This window comes from Mastigoproctus giganteus, chromosome 12 (assembly GCF_048544385.1).
Source record: "Mastigoproctus giganteus isolate SK-2022 chromosome 12, ASM4854438v1, whole genome shotgun sequence".
NCBI lineage: Eukaryota > Metazoa > Arthropoda > Arachnida > Uropygi > Thelyphonidae > Mastigoproctus > Mastigoproctus giganteus.
Window position 1 is genome coordinate 108291037 of NC_143586.1, and position 11439 is coordinate 108302475.

At 38.1% G+C, this 11439-nt stretch overlaps 1 protein-coding gene across 1 annotated transcript; it reads right to left on the reverse strand.

Moving 5' to 3' along the window:
* Positions 1–1949: 1949 nt before the first annotated feature.
* Positions 1950–2564, reverse strand: LOC150077328 (stress-induced protein 1-like). Its single transcript, XM_090385857.1, has one exon. It carries the CDS (start codon positions 2562–2564, stop codon positions 1950–1952), a length of 615 nt encoding a protein of 204 aa, XP_090241983.1.
* Between the last annotated feature and the right edge of the window lie 8875 nt (positions 2565–11439).

An 11439-nucleotide genomic window follows, 5' to 3' on the forward strand; every position in this document is an offset into this window, starting at 1 on the left:
CTTAATTACATCATGACATATACCATATAACTACTAAAGTAGGGGCATACCAAAATATATTTTCATATTACTGTGCTGATGTATGGTTCGAGCGCCCTGCATTCCCGGCATTCCCGGGTGACAGCCCAATCCGCCCGTACCTAGGTACAGCACTGCCACTGACTGACAAAATGTTATAGTGTACTACTTTAGTAGGCCAAACTCCACTTAGTGGTAGACCCTTCAAAATGGCAACGAGAAGCAGGGGAAAACAGATTGACAGGTTGTGCCTCCACCCACTCACTGCATCCCCCTCTGTTTCCGGCAGATGTCACATGACACGACGTCATTGCAGTGCTAAATTTGTATCACATTTGCTTGTTGGGTTTGGTGGTTATGTTCGCTTGTTACCCGTGTCGTCCTGAGTTAAAGAAAAGTGAAACTTGGAAATATTCATAAATTGTTCATATTTTTCCTTTAGCATCATTTTAATTACCATAACTGTCCAAAAATATTGGGTTAGCTTGCCACTTGGTTCCTTGTGTCCTCCTGAGTTTGTCATGTATCCTGTTCCTTCCTGCAGGTAAACTGTTTCGTTGTTTTTTGCTGCTGCGAGCCTGTATTGCAGGACTGATGAGGCTAGTTTTCTTTTCCCATCTCATTAACCTAGCATTGTGTCAGTTGTTACCCCAGGGGCTCATATCTGGTGAGTATGGGCTTGGCACACCTAGGGTCCTGAGCTGGATATCATCATTTTTCTCTTTCTTGGTGATTCCCTTCTGCTTTCTCTCTCTCTCTTTCTCTTGAGGTAACTCAGAATTTTTTTTTTTTTTTTTTTTGGCTGGTGCAATATAAGCTTCAGACTTCCTTGCACTATATGGTTGATGATAATAATAAAAACAAAAAAAACAAAAAAAAAAAAAATTCTACTGCCATATTGTGCATATACAAAGAGGAATTTTACTGTTAATTGCACATGTTAGTTTAGTGAAAAAAGGTTGTTTTTACACAACTTTGGTTGGGATTCAAGCAAAAACCAGTTGTTGGGGAGAAAAAAAATTTAGAGGGATTGTGTTTAATCGACTTTGATTTGTGTTTAGTGAAAAAAGGTTAGATTTTTATGCGACTTCAGGAGGGATTCAAGAAAAAAACCGGTTGTTGGCTGCATGTGATATTACTTTTAGTTTCTTTTTTTGAAAAAAAAAAAAAAAATTGGTATTTTGTTAATTTTTCTTCGTTTTAACTCTAAGATGTTATGTGACATTTTGTCTTCCCCGAATAAATTGCATTTCTGTTACTTGCCGCTCTGAAAAAAAATTGCCATTTTGCCGTTAATTTTGTTTTTCAGCTCCGACATACTGCTATGTCACGTGACATCCGCCACGTGCAGTCATCCAAAACGCAGTGAGTGCGCGGAGTTAAGAACCGTACGTCACTGCTTTCCCCTCTTCTTCTCGACGCAATTTTGTATGGGATACCGTTCTCTGGAGTATTAAATGTAGCCATTATCAACCCACTGCAGGATGGAAGCCTCCTTAACAATTCATGCTGAGGGAAATAGGCCACAATCTGCCACGCTGGTCCAGTGCGGGTTGGCAGATCGACCGTATTTAACAGTCAGGGGCTTGAACCCCTGTCTACTCAAAGAGCGTGTGCTACTGCACTCCCGCTCCTGACCACTCGGCTACTTAGAAAAAGAATACGAGCACTATATTTAATGCACCATATATTTATTTAGAAAAGAATAAAATGAGCACTATTTATACGCATCGTATATTTATTCCCATGAATTTTACAAAGAAATTTAAGCCATGTATATCTGATATACATGTACTACAAAAAACAAAAGGCACAACCATATATACAAAATTCTACTGAAAGTATCACTGGATATATTGACTGACTTTTAGTAATGGTGCTAATAAAAAAAAAATAATAAAATACTTATCGACAAAAACTTACAAAACTATTTACACAGCCTTTTCTTCTTTTGTTTCTTTATGTACAGGTATTTCCTTAGGTTCGGATGGCGATTTAAGTGCAACAAACGGAGCTTCGACACTCAGAACTCCATTTGTATTGAAAATGGAATGTACTCCGTCTAAGTCTGCCTCTTCGGGAAGGACACAATGATGGCTGTATTCTCTCATCATTCGAGAACCATCAGAACTCTTTTCATCACGTTTAGCATTTATAGTAAGCGTACGATCGTGTATCGTAACCTTTATGTCTTCTGGTTGAAACTCATGAAGATCTATCTCAAAACGAAAGCTTTGGTTATCGCCTGCAGCAGTCCGAACAGGTACATTTCGCCAATTGAACCAAGAAAATGGTGAAAATCTTGATAAACCGAATGGCTTTACACGATCAAAATCATCGAAAATACGTTTAAATTCTCTGTCTGCTTCTCGCATTCTACGTTCTACAAATTCCAATGCAGAAACAACATCATAGAACCGATCCCGTCTACCGCACGAATACAACCGTCTTGTAACAGAAGGTATAATTACAGAATTGTGAATAGGATAATACATTCTGTTTATAAAACGACTAACGGGAAGGAGCCGACATGTACTATATGCCATAACTAAGTACACAGAACTTTAACCTGAAAAACAAAACAAAGTTTTGAGAAATACTGATTCCTAGAGCTTAAAATGACGAGATCTATGCTCTCTTTACAGTCTTAAATACAGTACATGCAACTTTTTATGATGCAATATGACATCACAGATGACCACGAATATACTAGAAGTTTCATCACGAACAACGCAGTAATCACTAGGTTGAAAATTCTGGAAACTTCCAACGAAATTAGGTAAACCGACACTAGGTGGCGGAAGATTGAATTGCTGGAACTACGTTAATACGTAGCAGTATTGCGATTTAGCTCTTTTCGTACAAAAGTAGCGCTTTTTTATAGTTTTTTGTGCGTAAATCGTGTTACGTCGTTGCGTTATTTTACTGCTTTTGACTTTTATTTAGTGTTTTTTTTAATAGATAGCAAATATAAAAATTAATAAGTGGTGGTCTGGTGAGATAAGCCAACTTCGGAGGCAGGCTCATAAAGCGCGGAAAAGGTCCCAAAGGAACCTGTGCAACAATGGTAGGAGCAGGTTAATGTGTTTAAAATAGAGTGTCAAAAGATACGGAGTGCATACGTACGTATGATCCTCCTGGAGAACGTTGGTTAGATCAGTGGGTAATGAGAACCGATGGGAATTGTATATAAGCTGTGTACTGGCAAAACTAAAATATATAATGGGGCTAGCGTATTCAATTGGAAGTGCTGAGGAGGAAAGTACAAGTTGAAGGGAAACCATGTCTGCGATTTTGAATCATCTAATTGGGGACACTGTTTCTGAGTAAGTTGATGAGGAACATGCGTTGATGAAAAGGCTGAATCATGCTTATGCTTGGGTACATGATAAAGATTCCTTTAGTCTGATTGCACTCTATGATGCAGTGTACAGCGCATAAGGAACAATAAATTCCTGGAGATAAACCTCATTGAAGGAAAGCTCATTAAATTGGCTCATCAGCCGATACTGGGACGCCTTCTTGAGGTCTATAGGTGCATACATGATGCATATAGGTGCATCACGCATGCGCCTATATGCATCTCATATAGGTGCATGCGTGATAGGATCTTTCCACCATCAATACCGCATCCATGGAAGAATGTGGTATTGAAGCCGATACTAAGATCTGGAGATACAATAAACACTGTGATTGCGAATGGTGTGGAAACTACTGATTGGCTAACAACAGTGCAGGCAACAACACCTGAGTTTTTCCATATGAGGTAGGCGGGGGAATAGAAACAACAGAGCAAGTGAGTATTAGGCTATCTAATTTATCTTACCTTGGATCTGATGATACTGGATTATTTACTTTGGATGAGTTGCGAAATGTTTCTAAACAAATAAATATTTCTAAAACCCCAGGATCTGACTTAGTTGAAAATGCTGACATTCTCAAATTGATTGAAATTTATCCTCATATCTTAGTTAATTTGCATAATAAGTATTTACTTCAATGTACCTTTCCAGGAATCTGGAAAGTTGGTTTGATCAAATTATTATCTAAGCCGGGTAAACAACTAAATGACCCAAGAGGATATAGTAGTAGTCGTAGCAGTAGCAGTGGCATGTGATGCAAGAAAGCAAGTGTACGAGCTTATGCAGCATCAGCCAAAAAAAAAAAAAAAAAAAAATCACACCATTCCCTCCAAATGCCAGTCCAATTCCTCCTTAAATTTATTAACCTATCAACTTCAACAACGACAGATGGAAGTTTGCTCCAGCAATTAACAACCCGCTGGCAAAAGGCAAATTTCCGCACATCTATTCTACATCTGTCTTTTCTTAATTTGAATTTATACCCCCTTAGGTTCGTAATCTGAACAAGTGGAAGCATCCCATCAGAATTCAGCGTGCTCAACCCATTCAAGGTCTTATACACCTCAATCAGATCACCGCACAGGTGCCTAGTCTCTAGCCACTGCAATTTGCAGAACTTAAGCCTCTCTTGGTAAGAGGATCCCTTCATTCCCCTCACCTTATTCCCTTCTCTGTACTCTCAAGCATATCTACATCCTTCTTAAAATGATGCCTCCGGACCTGTACACAGTACTCTAGGAGTGGCCTGACTATAGCCTTGTATCATGGGATAATCACCTCCCTGTCCCTGCTAGCAAAATTCCTATATATCATTAACAAGACTCCATGATTTGTCCTGTCAGCCAGTCTACACTGCTCAGCGAACTTCATATTTAACTGCACAATTACCCCCCCCCCCCAGATCTTTTTCACTTTCCACTTCCCTGAGTGTAGTACCACACAGTTGGTGCGTTTCTCTGGGGTTACTTCTACCCATATGCAGCACTTTGCTTTTGTCAAGGTTAAACTTCAGTTGCCACTTCTTAGCCCATCTGCCCAAATTATCTAGATCCTATTGCAGTAGCACACTGCCATTACTGTCATTAACAACCCTGCCAACCTTTGTGTCATCTGCAAACTTCGACACTAAGCCTGATATACCTTCATCAATATCATTGATAAATATACAATACAACAGAGGACCCAACACCGAACCCTGTGGGACTCCACTAATAACATTAGTCCACGAAGAGCAGCACTCATTGATTACCACCCTCTGTCTTCTCCCACTGAACCATCCTTTTATCCATTGTAGCAACTTACCCTTAATACCATTCTGCTCCAATTGGTACAATTGTCTTCCATGCGCAACAGTGTCAAAAGCTTTCCTGAAATCCAAATATATGATATCAAAATTATTTTTTGCATCCAGTTCCTTTGTAACCACATCACAATATCCTATCAAATTTGTCAGACAAGACTTTCCCTTAACAAACCAATGCTGTGTCTGAATTATTGCTGCAGTCTTGTCTAGATGATCCTGCAATGCATCTTTCACCAGTGACTTCATTATTTTACACCAACAGAAGTTAAACTAACTGGTCTGTAATTAATCGTGTCACCCTTCGATTCCTCTTTGTGAATTGGGGATACATTTGCACATCTCCAGTCCGTGGGGACCTCCCCTGAGTCCAAGAATGCTCTCATGATTATAGCTAAGGGTTTGCTTAGTTGCTTTGCCGCCTCCTTTAATATAACTGAATAGATCCCATCCACCCCAGGTGCCTTTCTTACATTTAACTTCAACAATTTCTCCCCCCACTTTGCTCTCAGTTATTACAAAATCATTAAGCCCCCTGCTACAATTTGATAACCTTCTGCCATTTTCAAACCTTATTTTTTTTCAAACCTTCTGCCATTTTCAAACTCCATGTGTGAATGTAGATGCAAAATACTCATTCAGTTTGTTTGCTATCTGAGCAGGATCATCAACAGTCGAACCATCGATATCAAGTGGACCAATCAGATTCATTCCCTTCCTTTTAGAGTTTATATAAGTAAAGAAATCCTTGCTGTTTTTCTTAGCATCTTTTGCCAAAGATTTCTTGTAATCTGCCTTCGCCTGCCTAACCTCCTTTGTGACCTGATTACAGACTTGTTTATATCTGCCATAGGCTTCTGAGTCGCTTGATAATTTATATGCATCCCATGCATTTTTCTTCTTTGTCACGAGTCTCATTAGTTAATTTGATAACCATTTAGGCCTAAACCTTGAACAATATTTCTTAATAGGTATGAAACTTTTAGTATCATCCACGATTAATTCTTTGAATGCTTCCCACTTAGAATTTACTATTGGTAACATCGTCAGTTGATCCCACTGTACAGAATTTAAAAACTGTCTGAGACCACTGTACTCACCTTTACGGAAGCAAAAACCCTTTCCTTTACCCCGATGGTAATTATATCTTTAAGTAAATTCCACATCAGTACACTGTAATCACTGCCACCTAGTGGCTCCTTTATCTGCAAATTCTTAATACACGAATGATCACTGCTGATAACCAGATCAAGAGTATTACCCTCTCTGGTTGCCTCTCGAACATGCTGCTGCTGAAAACAATCATCTAATAAATCCACAAAAGTCTTATTATGTAGGCCGATATCGTTGTTGGCCAATCTTGGCAAAATGTTTGAGAGGCTGTTAGTTCTAAGACTTGGTCAGCTCATGGATCGAGTTGGATTGATGTTGTTTCCACATCAATACGGCTTTAAGAGAGGGCATTCTATGGAGGATGCCATTAATGACCTTATGAAATATATTAGTCAGGCAATGGATAAGTATGTGTTAGTTACTTTTATAGACTTTACTGGAGCCTTTGATATGGTATGGAATGACAGTATCTTGTTTGCTTTAAGGGGAATACAGTGTCCAACATTTTTGTACAGAACGATACAAAGTTACCTAACCGGTAGGAAAATTATTCTGAAGTCCAAACCTTTAAAGTTTGAAAGGAAGTGGGCCCAATACAGACCCACAGGGTCTGTATTGGGCCCACTTTTTTGGAATTTAATGCTTAATTTATGGCTAGAATAATTAATGGATAATGTGCATAAAATTGCTAATGCAGATGACTTGGTGTATTGTGTAACAGGCAAATCCAGATCTGTGTTAGAAGCAAAAGTGGCTCAAGTTTTAGATAGTTTAGTTCTATGGGCTGATCTGCATAAATTATTGATTTTCCCAACCAAATCTCTTATGATGTTACTTAAGTGGAAAATAAATTACGGTCGACCACCCAAAGTTTTAATTAAAGGGGTTCAGATTACTTTAGTATCAGAAGTGAAATACTTAGATTACTTTTAAGAATTGATGACAAGTTATCGTTTTTAACTCATTTAAACAATCTACATGAAAAAGTCAAAAAATTCAGTTCAGCTATAATTTGGTTGACCAGATCAGATTGGGGATTAAAAAAGAGGGTTTTAGACTTGTACTACAAAGCAGTCTTTTTACCCATAGTTGCTTATGGGGCATCAATATGGTATTTTATAGTTACAAATGTTAAATTTAAGCATAAATTGTTATCTATACAGCGTTAAATGCTTTACGTTGTAGCTAATTTATGCAGAACAGTCTCGACCAATGCCATGCAGGTATTGGTTGGCCACTTGCCATTACACATATATTGTGTATCGGGCACTGTGCTAATATATTAAAAAAGATGAAGACGTTACCTTCTTGAACATTACTCCAGATCTTACTATTGTATGGCTAAAGCCAAGAAAAACATGCTGACTGAACTGGTTCATACCTGGCAACAGAGATGGGATAACAACTGGAGAGGTGACTCGATTATTTATCCCTAAAGTCACATTTAATTTTGATAATAAGCATAACAAATGGTTTTTCCTATTATGGAAATGTCGTTCATTTTAACTGGCCACGGGTCATTGAATAATAAAGTTTATTTTTTTGGCCTGGTAAGTTCTCCTTTGTGCACTTGTGGTCAACTAGAAACTTGGAATCATATATTATATGAACATAGATATATACTGAACATAGAGCTAGATTAAAATTAAACATTAATAATTTAATTAGTGGTAATGAAAGTGATTATATTGTCAACCAGGTAAAATTTGATGCATTACAAGAATTTTGTGTAACTGTTTGATTTTTTATTTTAATTTTTTAAATTATTATTTTTTTAAATATTTTAATTATTAATTTTTAAATATTTTTATTATTTTTTAAATATATTTTATTTATTTTTATTATTATTTTTTTTTACATTTTTTATTTATTTTTTTTTCGATATTTTATTTATTTAATTTTTTTGTAAACTTTATTTATACAGTATATATATATATTATTTTGTTATTGTTCTTTATTTTTTCTCTTATTTTATTAATTTTTTTATTATTTTTTTATTTATTTATTTTTTTTGCTGCCATCGGAGGGGAATGTCCGGGTACCGGCTGCTCCCTGGTGGTGCAGAGGCCTCTTCCATACAGGCCCGTTTTGCAGACGTTCTGCATAAATTCGGCTTTCCAGGTAGAGACAGACGGAAGTCTAGGTGCCACCATAGACATGATGATGATAATAATAATAATACCTCTGAGTTAAATAATAATACTGTAATACCTCTGAGTTAAATAATAATACTGTATACTTCGCTGTTTCATAGAAGCACATTCCCGAAGTAAATCAGCTGCTTACTGTGCTAATCAGATTTAATATCCAAGTTTGCAGATGATACAAAGGTAACAACAGTAAAGACAGTATGTTACTCCAACTGGATCTAGATAGGCAAATGGCTGAGAAGTGGCAACTGTAATTTAACATTCACAAATGCAAAGTACTGCATATGGGTAGCTAAAACCCAAGAGAAACGCATGAACCGTGTGGTACTACACTCAGGGAAGGGGAAAGTGAAAAAGACCTGGGAAGTAATTGTGCAGTCAAATATGAAGTTCGCTTAGCAGTGCACTCAGGCGGACAGGGAAAATTATGGAGTCTTTCAATGATATATAGGAATTTTGCTAGCAGGGACAGGGAGGTGATTGTCCCATTATACAAGGCTATGGTCAGGCCACACCTAGAGTACTGTGAACAGGTCTCGAGGCCTCATTTTAGGAAGGATGTAGAGTTACTAGAACGAGTAGAAAGAAAGGCAACAAGATTGGTGAGGGGGAACAAAGGGGTGCTCTTACCAAGAAAGGCTAAAGTTCTGCAATTGCAGCGCCTGGTGAGTAGGCACCTGTGAAGTCATCTGATTGAGGTGATTAAGGCCATAAATGGGATGAGTAAGCTGAATGCTGATGGGATTCGTCCTCTTGCTCATATTAAGAACTTTAGGAAAGACAGTTGTAGAACAGATGTGCGGAAATTTGCCTTTAGCCAGCGGGTAGTTGATTGGTGGAACAGACTTCCATCTTTTGTTCTGGAAGTTGATAGCCTAAATAAATTTAAGGCTGAGCTGGACAGGCATTTGGAACGAATGGAGGGGTGAAATGGGAGGGTTTTTTTTTTTTCTTTTTCTTTTGGTTGATGTTGCTTAAGCTTGCTTTCTTGCATCGTATGACTCTACTAATGCTAAAAAATTCGGTTTCCGTATTTTCACCCATTGTTTCTACAACATGAGAACGAGTACGAGGGTATCCTGTGCGGACGTACATTTTTGCCGCTCCTGGAACAGAGAAGTTTTTTCTGATTTATTTTCTGTTTTATTAGCTTAAATTGGCATATTAACTTATTTTCTAGAGTAGTTTTATATTCTTATTTACGATACTTAGATTAAAGTAACTTAGATAGAGATTTTGTAGGTTAGTATCGGAAAGGGTATCAAATCCACGTGTTTAGCGTTCGTAATTGCCGCCATTGTAACGCGATATAAAATATCTCGAAATAGATAGCATAAGCTTAATATAGTATAGTATAGTAAGTAATATTGTCAATTAATCAGATAATTAATCTTGTTGAACTTCATTGTCAATTAAATTGTACTTTTAACTATACATATAACGACTTGGGTTACGTAACATAAATAATTAGTAAAAAATAAATAATTAATACTTAACTTGATACGGAAGTTATATAAAGGGATTTCGTAGATAACACTCGATACTGAAACATAAATTTAGCGTTATAACTGTGTTGAGATATAAGTTTAGGGTTTTAATTTTGTACTGATATTGAAATTTTATTGAAATTAAATCGAAATCATGACTCTGACCAGAGCAGCAAAGCAAAAGGCTCAAGCTAATGGGAGTGCTGTGGCTCAGGGGAGAACTGAGGCGGGCAGTTGCCCTCTGAATCACAGCCTATTAAAATGCACTACTTGCTTGATGTTTGTGGATCAGTCAGGTACGGGACATGATACTGCCATGGGGGATGTCTTTGTGTGTGCGCGATGCAAGGAGTGTAAGGAAATCAGGCGACAACTCAGCATTGTTATGGGCCTATATGAGAGCTTGAAGGACAGGGTGGATGCCCTCGAAGGATTAAAAGTGAGGGGGGCCCATCAAGCTCTCAGCTGCCCACACCAATGCCAGAGCTTGCACTTGGTCATCTCGCAACACAGCGGCAGTCCCCAAGGCAGAATGCGCTGGTCCCGCAGGAACTAGTAGTTGTTGGTGACTCTATTGTCAGGGAAACGGGAAACATGCTTTGTAAAAAGGATAAGTGGAAGAGGACCAGGGTATGTCTGCCAGGGGCAAAGGTTGATGACGTTGTAGAACGGATATCATCTTTTAAGGGCACAAAACGTGATATTATTGTACACGTTGGTACTAATGATATTTAGAGTAGGAGACCGGCGAAATTACTTAACAAGTACAGGTCACTGTTGAAACAAAATCCGTGAATAAGGGTTCAATTTGAAAGTGTCTGCAATTCTGCCCAGACACGATAGGAGGGAGTATATGATGAGAGCCCTGTCGATCAATTCGGCCCTGGAAGGATTGTGCAAGGCTCAAGGGGTAGAATTGTTTTCAGCCTGGTCTGTACTTGTTAACAGGAGAGACTGCTTCTAAAGGGATGGGATACACTTAAATAGAAAGGGTGCAAGAATGTTTGCTGATGCTATCGAGGCAGTGTTAGGTGGGTCGGAAAACTGCTAGATTTGGGGGATACAAGGACTAATAGATTAACAGTAGCCACTGGCAGAGATGAAAGTGATTCTTGCACTGCTTCTATTGGAATGAGCCGCAGCCTGGAAAATAAGATGCAGGATATTTCAGAGACTGCTGGGAATCATTGGAGTAAAAATAAACACATAGGTTGTGTTAGGGTAGCTAAGAAAAAGAACAGGTGCATGTATACTTGCGTGTACACAATGCTAGGAATTTAGTAAATAAATTTGATGAATTTGAGGTATTGCTCAAAACATCAAAGGCAGATATTGTGGGGATTTCAGAGACTTAGTGTCACACAGATATAAGGAATGCAGAACTGGAATTTGGGGAGTACAATGTCTACAGAAAGGATAGACAGGATAGGAAGGGAGGAGGGGTTATACTATTAGTTAAGAAATACATAAAATCCAAGGAAGTGAACTAGTCGACATTGCTGGACAGT